The sequence below is a fragment of the Ceraceosorus guamensis genome, assembly GCF_003144195.1.
Source record: "Ceraceosorus guamensis strain MCA 4658 unplaced genomic scaffold IE81scaffold_6, whole genome shotgun sequence".
Classification (NCBI taxonomy): domain Eukaryota; kingdom Fungi; phylum Basidiomycota; class Exobasidiomycetes; order Ceraceosorales; family Ceraceosoraceae; genus Ceraceosorus; species Ceraceosorus guamensis.
The window spans coordinates 327,342-339,431 of NW_020290001.1; the positions used below are offsets into that span (position 1 = coordinate 327,342).

Genomic DNA, 12,090 nt, shown 5'->3' on the forward strand with positions numbered 1-12,090 from the left:
GTGTGATCCAATGCAGCAGAGATGGAACTTGGCGCCCGCTATGTCAGGCTGCGCGGCACAAGCTCCCGTGCTGCACCTGCTGCTGCTGCTGATGCAAGGATGGGCCGTCAGCAGCAGCATCCAGCATCCAGCAGGAGCAGTTCGAGTCACGGCGGCATCATGCTGCTTTGGTACCGCCCCGCGCACCGCCGCCGCTGCTTTATTCGCGATGGGACATCGGGCGTGATCAAGATAATTGACCTTCAAGCTCGCCTCTGCAACACTCGCACATCGCCGCGCACTTTGGCGTTGGAAAGCGTTCGTCGATTGGTCGCGATCGAGCGACCGGCAGCAGATATAGCTGCTGCAGTCCGGCCGCGTCGACAGTTTGAGTGCATCGCAGGAAATAAGCGAGACCTGTTTTCAGTTTGACAACGCACATTCTGATCAACCCGTGACTCCATTCCGATGATGAGGCACAGGAAAGTGGGAGTCGCGAGTGTCTCGTTGGTCGATCTTCATGCCGGTGCCCCCCAAGGGAGGTGCTGCAGATATAGGGAAACGAGCAACGGCTTCAAGAGTCTGATGAGTAGTCACGTAAGTGCAGGGTACGTTTTAGCGACGGCGTGTCGGTGCGGTAAGCCCGAATAGAAGTCACGGGTATTAACTGTGAATCACTCAATCGTGAATGGGTGCGTGCGTGGCTTCGCGTGCTGCATACACCCTATGCCGACATCTGCACGGAAAGCATCATGCTTTCTGGACTTTTGAAGCTTATATGCCCTCGCAAAGGTGCGAAGGTCGCATTTGACGGGACAAATGCGACAGCGGAGTCAGAGGGTGGGTCTGAGCGCCGGATGAAAAGTGTCCCCGCGGCACAACGGTGGCAGTCGTACAGTAGAGCAGTTAAATGATTGGTGCGTAAGCCCGTTCAATCACGGCGTATGGCGCTAGCAATCGTGGACTCTTGCATTTGGTACACACCGGTGCAGGCAACGAAAACACCCGTTGTGCAAGTTGATGCTTGCGTGGCAGCAGACAAGCCGAGTCTGGCTCCTGGCTGCAAGGACTGTGAAGAAAGCCAGCACAAGTGTGAGTGGAAGCGCGTCGGTTGTGATCATGTGTGCATGGACAGCCCCGCTGCTCCCTCTTTCGCCCAGGCAGTCTGTGTCCCCTCTCCTCACATCATTCCTTCGCTCGAAGGCCTATTCGTGATTATCAGACCGACCGATTTGTGGCAGCTATTCGTGAATCTATTATAGTCAGCTCCGCTTTATAAAGCGCCAACATTCTTCATTCACTGACTCCAATCAACAGACGGCGGCCCGATGGGTTCCTCGGAGTGACCCTCCCAACATCGCCGAGAGCCGGGGTGCTCCCTATAATACAGCACGAGCACGCGCGCGCGCCTTGGCGTCACTTCACGCCCAAGCATGCATGCAGCAGCTATTAGCATGCAGACACGCGCGCAGACACGCGCAAGGCTCACGCGGCACGACCTGATGAATTGAATCAAATTCGTGATTCTGATTCACGATTCACACAATTGTGATTCTGAAGTATTGCTGAACTCGTCGCGTGCGCGTGCTGCTGCTGTACGCGGGCTCTACTCGTGACTCTCTTAATTGGCCTCGCGCGACCCCGCCCGCGGCCGGTCGATCCTATATACAGCTGATGTGGGCTTCCACATGCGCGCATGCACGCAGCCCACCAATCGTGCATGTGGATGTGAACTGCTTCCTCAGCATCGTCTCATCGCACCATGCAAGCATTCTTGCGGCGATCTCATACCCTTCAATTCTCCTCAGCGCTCTCTATATTCACACTTGTCCGGCCCACCTCTTTTCCTCGCCTGCGGTCATTCCTGAGGCGCGCACAATACCGTACCCATATTCGGATCAATCACGCCGGACACGGACCAAGCCACACGGGACCTCGTCAGCGTTGCGCGAACGAGCTGAAAGTTTATAGGGTCTTGGCGTGCCGAAGCTGAACGGCGTGCGTCGCAAGACTTTCGAACTCACGCCGCTGCAACTACATCGCTTCTTGTGGGCGACAAGTACCCTGCCGTGAGCCGGACTTGGAGCACGCAGATCTCGAGTAGTGGGACAAGAGTCGCGAGGCGTGGATGCTGTCCCATGTCATCTCGGCAGATCATCAAGAATAGATAGGCATAGCTCCCAGCTCGCGCTCGGACTGTGCTGCTGCCAGCATACATACACACGACTGCGGATCTATATAGCTTGTCAAAGACACGCCGCGCTGCGCCGGTTTCACAGTCGGGCGGTTGATGTCGCTTCCGCGAAGCTCGATCAATCATCAGGAATCGATCTCGATCGCGGTGATCGCTACTCCCACTGTATGCGTGGCCGCGGCGCACAACATCTGGACTTTCGCTGCTGAAAACGCGATCGACCCCCCTTCGCGGCCTCGTGCACCGCCACTACTACTACTACTACCACTACTATACTACTGTCATCAGCCGCGCAGATCACGCTGTCTCAAATCCGAGACAGTTGGTGCATGACGTGCGCCATCATTTCCTTCGCTGCCGCTGCTGGATGCTGAGCTCGGCGGATAAATACCTCGATCGAGTCAGTTCACGATTGTGATTGCTGCTGCTGCTGCTTTTGCTGCTTGGCCGCTTGTGCATCAACGGCTCGATCGACAGCCATCAGCAGATCCCCTCGCTGCATCGACGATTGCGACCGGCTGTCAAGCAGATCCGTCTTCCAGCTTCGCGCTCCATCCTTCCGCGTCCGCCATCGTCCCTGCAGCTGGAGCCTCATCTCCCCAACCCCGACCCTAAACGTCAGAAGTGAACAAACCTCGGGCCGCCTTCAAACATCTTGCACGTGGGTCCATCTCATCATAACAAGAGGCCATGGCCAGTGCGCCGTCCCCTAGAGTGCGTCCGCGCGCTGATGCGGATCACACAGGCTATCGGTCGTCCTCAACGCAGGGCGTGGCGAGCGGTGCTTCGACCTACGAGCAAGGATCGGTAGCATCGCACGCCTCCTCATCTGGCCTGCAAGGAGCGGGACCGATGAGCAGCCATACGTCTAGCGGTGTGCACAGCGCGGTCAGCGGATCTCGCAACCACATTCCTCTTTCTCTTGCCGATGCCCTAGCTCGAGCCGGGGACGATATGACGCGTGCGCTGGACGAAGTGCTGGCAGAGCGCAACAAGTACTGTCTGGAAGCAGCCAAGCTGTCGGGCGAGAATATGCGCATCTGGAATCTGCTGGGTCGTATTCGCAAGGAGAATGAGACGCTGAAAGCGCTCCATGGCGGACCGTCTCGGAGCGGATCACAGGTCAGCTCCGTAGCCGCCGCTGCCGCAGGACAAGCAGTCAGTGCTTCGGAATCGAGGCTCAAGACACTCCACAATGAAAGCGCAGCTGGGGCAGGACTCGAGGGCTCAGCGCGCTCAGCCAGTCTGGACATCTCGGACAAGTCAGCTGGCAATTCATTGGCAGTCCGGCCGGGCAGGTCGAGCAAGCGTCCTTCTACTGGGGACAGCACCAAGCCAGCGTCTAGAGACGGCGCCACCTTTTCGGCCCGATCACCAGTCGCGTCCACCGCGCATGCTGGCCACGCTCATACGAGCAGTGCAGGTGCCGCAACGCCGACCGCGACCACCTTTGGCTTCCAATCGACGGCCGACTCTGGTCGGCACAATATTGGCGGGGACAGCTCACACAGCGAGGCGGATCTATCGATGGCCAGCACCAGCGCGACGCACGATTCCATCATGGCTCAGCGTGCCGCTGCGCAGAAGCGATCGGAGGCTCCCGAGTCGTCCGAAGATGCTATCAGGGCCGGTGGAGAGGATGTGGAAGATTTTGACGCGGTAGATGGGTCGAGCATTGGAGATGACACTGCAGATCGGTCGGCGCCTGGAAGTGCATCCATGCATACGCCTCGACAAGCGCCCTCCCAAAGCTCTCCATGGCAGTCTAGGCTGCAGGCTCCAGCCGACATTACCGGACCATCATCGATGTCCACCAGCCCCAGCATGAGTGATGCGGATCGAGGAGACGCAGCGCACCAAACGGCACCAACGTCTGCCCGTATGTCATCGCCGCTGCTCGATGCGGCCACGCTTCAAAGAGTCAAACTGCACGTGGAAAGCTCTAAGCTGCGGCCAAATGAGCGTGGCCGAGAGTTGATCACCTTTGTTATAGCAGTCGAGATCCGCCAATCCAATCCGCAGAGCTCTGCCAGGAACTCTGCTCACGGGCCGCTCACTGCCTGGAAGGTGGAAAAGCTGTATTCGAACGTGTTGTCACTCGATGCCAGGTTGAAGCAAAAGCACGGAAAGGCAGCGGCGAGGCACTTGAGCTCGGCCCAGCTCCCTGATCGGGGACTGTTCAGGGATCATGCGCCATCGAAGGTGGACCAACGCAAAGTGAGTGGGACCCTACCGTGGTTGCGTCCTCCTCTCTGGCTGATGCACTTGGCACACAACTCCTTTTGGAGGCGATCCTCGAGTATTACCTCCAAACGCTCTTGACCGCAGAGCTCTCAGACATGAGCGATGTGTGCACATTTCTGTGCACCGATGTGATCCCGCCCAAAGCCCGCGATCCTGAGGCGATCGCGATGGAAGGGTTCTTGACAAAGAAGGGTCAGAACGTTGGCAAATGGGTGACGCGCTACTACGTCGTTTCGGACGATCGTCTCATCTATTACGATCAGGTGAGATGCGATGATTCCACATTTCCAAGAACTTAATCTGCAGGTCTGACACCTCGCCCCACTCGATACAGCCTGGCGGCACGCAGTTGGGTGCAATCAGCATCGCTGGTGCGCAGATAGGCCGTCAACAACGAAGCTCCTCTGCAGAGATGGATGAGAATTCATACCGGCACGCCTTCCTGATTCTCGAGACGCGTCCACCTCTGACGCGAAGCGAGGCTGCCCAGGCTCCTGTCCGTCATGTGCTGTGCGCCGAAAATGACGCGGAGCGCGACGAGTGGGTCGACGTCCTCGTACGCGCTGTTAGCCACATCGATAGATGCAAGGTCGCGCGGGAGCAAGCTGCGAGGCTCGCGCGAGACCCTGCCACCACTGCTGCCGCTGGTGGAGCGTCTGGCTCGGCACCGCCCGGGACTGGCGCATCCTTGGCCGATCGCTCAAATACTTCGCGATCCGGCTCGCTAGGCGAGCATGGGAGGCCTGGAGTGGTTCCGATGAGCCCGCCAAGCCATGGAACCATTGCTAGTCGGAGGGTTGTGCAAGATCAGTCTTTCGATACTGGGCGCACCTACGCCCCTGGCTCAGGCGCTTTGTACCAGCAGCAACCACCAAGCCAAGCGACAAGCTCGCAACAGAATCAAAGGACGCCGTTGTACTCACAGCCGTCAGGGCAGGATGGACTTCCACCGCGCAAAGGTAGCTGGGACGTTGCTGCTGGCTTGCAACCAGCAAATCCGCTCAGCAACTCACCCGCTGTAGCATCGCCCCGATCGCGCGGAGCCAATCTACCAAGGGGAGCAAGCGCGCAGCAAGAGATCGGCAGCTCGGCCTTTCCCGGTCCTAGCGCCTCGGCCCAGCAGCTCAACGCAGCGGCGTCGCTCTTGCCGGCTACGAGTGCGGCTGCCGGTCGAGCTGGCGAGAATGCCAACAGAGCCAGCATGAGACCGGCCATCAGCAGGCCTATGAACGGCCAACCGATACCTGCCGGTGCGCGTTTTGGCAGCAAAGACGATAGCATGTCGTCGGTCGACGGTACTGTGGTTTCAATTTCTTCCAAGGGACAAGACGCGCCAGGCAAAAAGCCGCGCTTCTGGCACCGCTTTGGTAACAGCGACAAAAGTGCTCCGGCGGAACCTCGACCTGTTTTCGGTGTCCCGTTAGAGGAGGCTGTGGCCATCTCGAAGAGCGTAGAGGGCTTGGAGCTGCCCTCGGTCATTTTCAGGTGCATACAGTACCTCGAGAAACGTAGAGCCGCTGACGAAGAGGGCATCTACCGTCTGAGTGGATCTTCCGCCGTGATCAAGGCTTTGAAGGATCGTTTCAATGCGGAAGGCGACGTGGATCTCCTGGCTACTAGTGAGCCTGCGCACGACGTTCACGCTGTAGCCGGATTGCTCAAAACTTTCCTCAGAGAACTTCCAGCGCACGTACTCACTCGCGAGCTACAAGCGGACTTTATGCACGCAAACGACATTGCTGATCGTCGGGAGCGGGTCAACGAGCTCGGCGCATTGGTATCGTACCTCCCCTTGGCGAACTACTCTTTGCTCCGCGTACTCTGCAGCCACCTCATCAAGATCATCGAGCGCTCCGATGTCAACAAGATGAACATGCGCAACGTAGGAATCGTCTTTAGTCCTACCCTCAACATTCCTGCCGGCGTCTTTTCATTATTTTTGACAGAGTTCGATTGGATTTTCTACACGGGCGCAAAGGGCGAGCCAGCACCGCGACACATGGAAGAAGACATCCAAGCTCCAGATAGTGGCGAGCTCGGCACACCGTACTTTCCCGCTCAGCAATTGGCGTCTGAAGGCCCGAGCGCCTCGTCCAGCGAGAGCGAGACGTACGAAATGAGTCCACCTCAGGTCAACAGAAATTTGGATCCGCAGAGCTCGCTCAAGGGTAGAAGGAACCGAAGCTCATGGATCAAAGGCGGACAGCTGCACATGGGCGACGGTCACATTGTGACCACCAATCAACAAATGCACCGAAACAACCGCAACTCGCTGCAGTACGATGATGAAGAAGCGAATCGGCTGCTAGGCCCGCAAGGCCCTGGGCGACTAATGTCTCATCGCGAAGCGGATGAGAGTGGCGCTCTTGGGCTATCAAATCCTCAGGATGATTCCATGTACGAAGCGGCAGACTTTGGAGGGCTGGATGAAGATGAATACCCAGATACTGCTCTCGGTGGTGCGAGCGGCGGCATCTCGACCGGATTTGCTGGCAGCGGCGTTCCGCACTCCCCTCATCCTTATGCTTACTCTCAACAACAGACCTTGGGTCTCAACGTTGCCCAAAATTCATCGATACCTCCGAGCCCTGCAGGCAGTGCTCGCTCCCCACGGACCACGGCTAGAGGGCCGGGGGACCCCCAAGCACCTTCACCTCGGACACCTGCCTTTCCGCGCTCTCCACCGCCAGCAGCTTGAGCCAAGGCGAGCTTGAACCTTCTCGCAGCGCTTTTGTGCTCGCGTGTGCTCCAACCTGCTCCGAACATGCTTCATATCGCTGCCCTTCCTTTACCGTGCCTGCCCCGCGAGAAACCTTATGCAGGGTCGCATCCGTCTTGGTTCCATTCATACCCTATGCATGTGCCTTGGGCAACGCGATGAAAAGCCTAGCAACAAAGCCGGCCGGCATTCTATAGCTCGAGGAACGCGCTGCCTGATGTAATCATACCGCCCACCCTCACGCTCGTCTGCAAGTAGCATGTCGACGACTCGTGAATTGCAACGCCGTGTGCCCGCTCAAGGAGCGTCTTGTGACATTGTCTGAGACTCCACGGCTCCGCTAGGACCTCTATCGAGCGCGTTGAGCTCTGTTGTCATCGAAGGAATCGGAGCAAATGAGCAGAGGTACATGTCTGCGATTGCGGGACGTCTCGACTCACTCTGCATATCACCGCTGTCCAACTCAAAGTCGAGGCTCTTTGCATTCTCTTCTTGTCGACCCTGATTTGAACTCTTTGGCAGAGGCACTACACCGCTCTGAATCAACCACCTCAGCATGACTTGCGCTTCCGACTTGTTGACCTTGGACGCTATGGTCGACAAAGTCTTGTCGCCGTAGTAACGGCTGCGAGCCAAGGGGCAGTAAGCCTGAACGATGATTCCTGCATCCTCGCAAGCCTTTCTTAGTCCTGCTTGGGCAAAAAAGGGATGGCATTCGATCTTGCGTCTCACCAAGTACACATCAAAGAGACGGGGTCAGTGGAAGCGAATGGGCATTCACGATTCGATTGCTCGAGTCGCTATTCGGCGCCAGACGCGAACAGTCCATGCACGCATGCCATTATACGCACTTGATTGACGACAGGCACCACTTGCGGCTCGCTCTGCATCAGCTCCCGCACGTGATGTTCGCCAAAGTTGCTGATGCCCAGACTCTTCGCTTTGCCCTCTTTCGCCATCTCGCTGAGCGTCTGCCAAGTGTTGAGCCTGAACTCCTTTCCCCCGTCCGGAGCGTGCAGCAGCACCAAGTCGAAATAGTCCAGACCCGATTGACGTAGACTGTCATCCAGCGCTGCGCGCGAACGCGCGCCTCCGCCCATGCTGCGTGCGCCACGAAGGAGGGAGCGAGAGGGTAAGATCAAGGGACATTTTCCGAATGTGAATGGTTGATGCGATGGCGCACCGGCCTCAGCAACTCACTCGTTGGTGAACAGCTTCGTCGTGACGAAAATGTCCTTTCGAGGGACTTTGCTTCCTCTCACAGCCGCGCCCACCTCCTTTTCCTGGATGCAGAGCGATAGCCATGCAGCCAACATCCGGTTGGGGGGCGTTAGCAATGACACGGATGCTCTTCTTCTCTCCTCTCCTCTTTGAAGCTGCGTCCTAGCTACTCAAGGGACAGTCTTCATCTGCGCTCACATTTCTGTAGTATCTCGCCGTATCAATGTGTCGATAACCGACCTGATCCAAAGCGAGGGAGAGAGCCGTGTGGCACTCGGAGCCTCTCATTGCCCAAGCTCCGATGCCGAACAGGGGCATTGTGTTGCCATCCGCCAAGGGCACTGTAGAGCTGAGGTCCAGCTTTACGCCTGGAGTGGGCGCCCATCGGGCCACAAAGGGCGCGCTGTTGCCGCTGCTGGAAGACATGTTGGCGCGGGACACTGCTAGCGGGATGCCGATGTGGTGCCTCACGGCAGAAGAGATGGAGGATGCTCGGATGCTGGTGCGCTTCGACAGGGCAGAAATGCACATCGATCCGCCGTTCCCGAATCCGGATCGATTGTGAACTTTAGCTGAGAAGGGGGCCCTTTGTTGTTGTTGAGGAGGAGGATGTTTGACGTGGCAAACGTATCCCTCGACCATCAAGCATCACATACATAATAACCATCCACACATGATCCTGGATGCTCGCTTACTCACTCACCCCGTCTGCCTCTTCTTCTTCTTGTTCTTCGACCATCACGATTCGCCCAAGAAGGGCGCCCTCTGCAGCGCCGCCTCAAGCTTGAACGATCCCTCCATTCACGCGATCCATTCATTCAAGCAAGATTCCTCGAAGCACTCACCATTCACGTGATTCACCATTCAACCGTCCATCCATTCAGATTCATCCATTCGTGATTCAAGACTCATTCACGATCTAGCTCGATCGCTTCCTGCAGTTTGGTGCTGCAGCCGGTACTGCGACTGCTCGGCGTGACAGTTTTGAGTAGTTCCATCTTGCAAACTCCGACCCAGGCAGCAGCGGCGGGGATGGCGACTCAATGTGGAGGTTGCGCATCGCATGGCAGTGACACAGCATCATCCAACCAACCCTTCGTGGGAGCTCTGAGGCTCCGAGCTGCATGCAGCTCATGTCTGCTGCAGCCGCAGTCCAGGGTGGTGTGAAGGAATGCGATACGATGCGGAGTCCTTCGCTGCTGCACCATCACCAGCTCGATCCTGTACGATATTACCGTGTAGCGGTGCTCTAGCTGCAGCCACGCTGCGTCACATTATTATGCCTTCTGAGGTCTCGGAGGCCCGTTCTGTTGTGGTGCAAGTTGCTGCGCTCACAGCAGCTAGCTCTCCGCGTTGCAGCCACTCGTGACTGCATGTTCTTGCTGTATCACACTCTCGGACTCTGGCACATTCTAATGTCGTCCGACACTCGTGATTTGACTTGCACACCCTCTCGTCTTCCCCCGGCGCTCGGCCACGAGGTACCTGGCTGTAGGTCTTGGACCGAATTTGTTTGTTGTCTGTTGTGCTGCTGCTGCTGCTCTCTTGTGCATGCAGTGCTTGCGAGATCTCTCTGACACTGGCACATGCACAGGCACCTCCACAGTGGTGCATCTTGAATGTATCACCCATTCACCGGCCCCATACATGCAGTGACACAGCAACGTTTGCCACGCTGCCGTCGGGCCGCAGGCATGTCCGTTGGACACTCAGAGGTCAAGTCACCTTACGTGCTGTCTAGGTGCTCGTGGGGGTGTTGCTGTAGGTGAGGTGCACATATAAGTGAGGTCGTGCTGTGATTCGCCCTTCCATCACTCCTCAACCTTTCGCACCCAGTAAAATCCAACTTCCGAAACTCCAAGTCTGATCACGCGACACCAACAACCGTACACCAACCCTACCTCACTTCAACACAATGGCTGCCAACGACAAGTTCATGGGATGGGTCGCAGACGGCCCAGACTCCGTCAAGGGCAACCTGACGTTCAAGGGTGAGCATTCGACCTAGCAGATCCGTGACCGTGCTTTCCAGCGATCGCTGCGCGGGTCTTGTCGACACACTGCATGCTCGCTTACCTGCCCTGCCCTGCCCTGCCCTGCCCTGACAGAGTTCACGCCCAAGAATTGGACCGAGACTGACATTGAGCTGGATGTCATTGCTTGCGGTGTATGCGCGTGAGTGTGCAACGTTGCGGTAGGAGCTGCTCGATGAATGGTCGACAAGACAATCCTGACTCCTTTCATGCTCGCACAGGTCCGATATTCACACCATGCGTAATGGGTGGGGCCCCGCAGACTTCCCGACCGTTGTGGGACATGAGATTGTCGGCAAAGTGACTCGCGTGGGAAAAGAAGTCGATGACCCCATCCAAGTGGGCGATGTGGTGGGCATCGGTGCCATCACCGACAGTTGCAGAAAGTGTGAGCTCTGCAGGAGCGACAGGCAGTCTTACTGCCACGTTGGAGCTACAAACACATACCAAGGCAACTACCCGTGAGTCGCCATCGCGTGTCGTTTGTCATCTTTGTGAGCACTTTCACACTCCTACTTACTATGGCTTCCTTCTCTTTCTTTGTGCAACCAGCGACGGATCTGGCAAGTCGATGGGAGGGTACGCACTCAAGTGGCGCGGTTCAGCTTACCTCGCCATCAAGATTCCCGACGGTCTCGACCCAGCGCTGGCCGCACCCATCATGTGCGGAGGCGCTACCGCTTACTCGCCCTTGCGCGACTATGGCGTTGGAGGACCGGATGGGAAGCGCGTGGCGATCATCGGTATCGGAGGCATTGGCGCATTCGGCATCGCGTTCGCCAAGGCGCTCGGAGCAACGGACATCGTCGCCATCTCCTCTACAGCCAGCAAGAAGCAAGAAGCCCTAAAGTTGGGAGCGACAGACTTTGTGGCGTGGAAGGATGAAGGCGATGAGGCATCCAAAAAGTACAACAGGTTCTTCGATGTCATTCTCAACACTGCTGCGAACACGGCATCTCCATTCGACAAGTACGTGATGATGTGCAGGCCCAGAGGTCATGTGGTCAACATTGCAGCTCCCGAAGGTCCTTGGCCTGCCATCCCTGCTTGGCCAATCCTCTTCTCAGGAGCAAACATTGGCGGAAGCGCAGTGGCTGGCAAGGCTCAGCTCAAGGAGATGCTGGAAATGGTCAGGGACAAGAAACCTGAATTGATGATCGAGAAGCGATCTCTCAAGGACACCAATCAAGTCGTGCAGGACATGGTCGCGGGCAAACCTCGCTTCCGGTGAGTCGTAACGGTGCCTTCGTTGAGCTTGGCGTCAGGAGAAGTGCCAGAAGATATCGACTGACCTTTACGTTTGCTCACCGCTGCCCCTGATGCTCCCTTCCAGCTATGTGCTCGTCAATGATGAGGCGCCAGCTGCTTGAGATGTTGCTCAAAACCCCGAGTCTTACCCGCTGCTCGTGCTTCTGAGGTGCTTTCCTGAATGTCTATCTATTTTCAAGCCTGCTTCTTATAGATTGCATCTGCATGATGATCGTGGATGCCTTGGCGTTGCGAGTGTTGGCTACTGCGAAAAGCGCGTGAGAAAGGGGTGAAGGTGAGGTTGAGTCTCGTAAGACTGATGAGCGGCAGTCAAGTCGTTCTTCGTCAACTGAAGTCACGAGTTGCCTTGCATATTATCTTTTACACATCGTGAATTTGAATCGTGGTGATTCAAAAATTATATGCATGCGCGGAATCGAGTTCCTGTTCAC

The 12,090-nt window shown here is 56.9% G+C and overlaps 3 protein-coding genes across 3 annotated transcripts; 2 read left to right on the forward strand and 1 right to left on the reverse strand.

Annotated features, from left to right (window-relative positions):
- Positions 1 to 2,581: 2,581 nt before the first annotated feature.
- On the forward strand, positions 2,582 to 7,274 carry IE81DRAFT_209377 (RhoGAP-domain-containing protein). The gene is made up of 3 exons (XM_025510960.1): positions 2,582 to 4,390; positions 4,462 to 4,680; positions 4,752 to 7,274. The coding sequence occupies exons 1-3, from the start codon at positions 2,864 to 2,866 to the stop codon at positions 7,113 to 7,115; spliced, it is 4,110 nt and encodes a 1,369-aa protein (XP_025372404.1). The 5' UTR covers positions 2,582 to 2,863; the 3' UTR covers positions 7,116 to 7,274.
- Positions 7,275 to 7,433: 159 nt separating this feature from the next.
- Positions 7,434 to 8,783, reverse strand: IE81DRAFT_333401 (Aldo/keto reductase; the record flags this gene model as incomplete). Its single annotated transcript, XM_025515371.1, has 5 exons — positions 7,434 to 7,504; positions 7,577 to 7,856; positions 7,988 to 8,237; positions 8,337 to 8,419; positions 8,556 to 8,783. The coding sequence occupies 5 exons, from the start codon at positions 8,781 to 8,783 to the stop codon at positions 7,434 to 7,436; spliced, it is 912 nt and encodes a 303-aa protein (XP_025372405.1).
- A 1,169-nt stretch (positions 8,784 to 9,952) lies between these two features.
- IE81DRAFT_320428 (GroES-like protein) lies at positions 9,953 to 11,842 on the forward strand. Its single transcript, XM_025513027.1, has 5 exons — positions 9,953 to 10,348; positions 10,466 to 10,532; positions 10,612 to 10,851; positions 10,943 to 11,617; positions 11,724 to 11,842. The coding sequence occupies exons 1-5, from the start codon at positions 10,273 to 10,275 to the stop codon at positions 11,758 to 11,760; spliced, it is 1,095 nt and encodes a 364-aa protein (XP_025372406.1). The 5' UTR covers positions 9,953 to 10,272; the 3' UTR covers positions 11,761 to 11,842.
- The last annotated feature ends 248 nt before the right edge of the window (positions 11,843 to 12,090 follow it).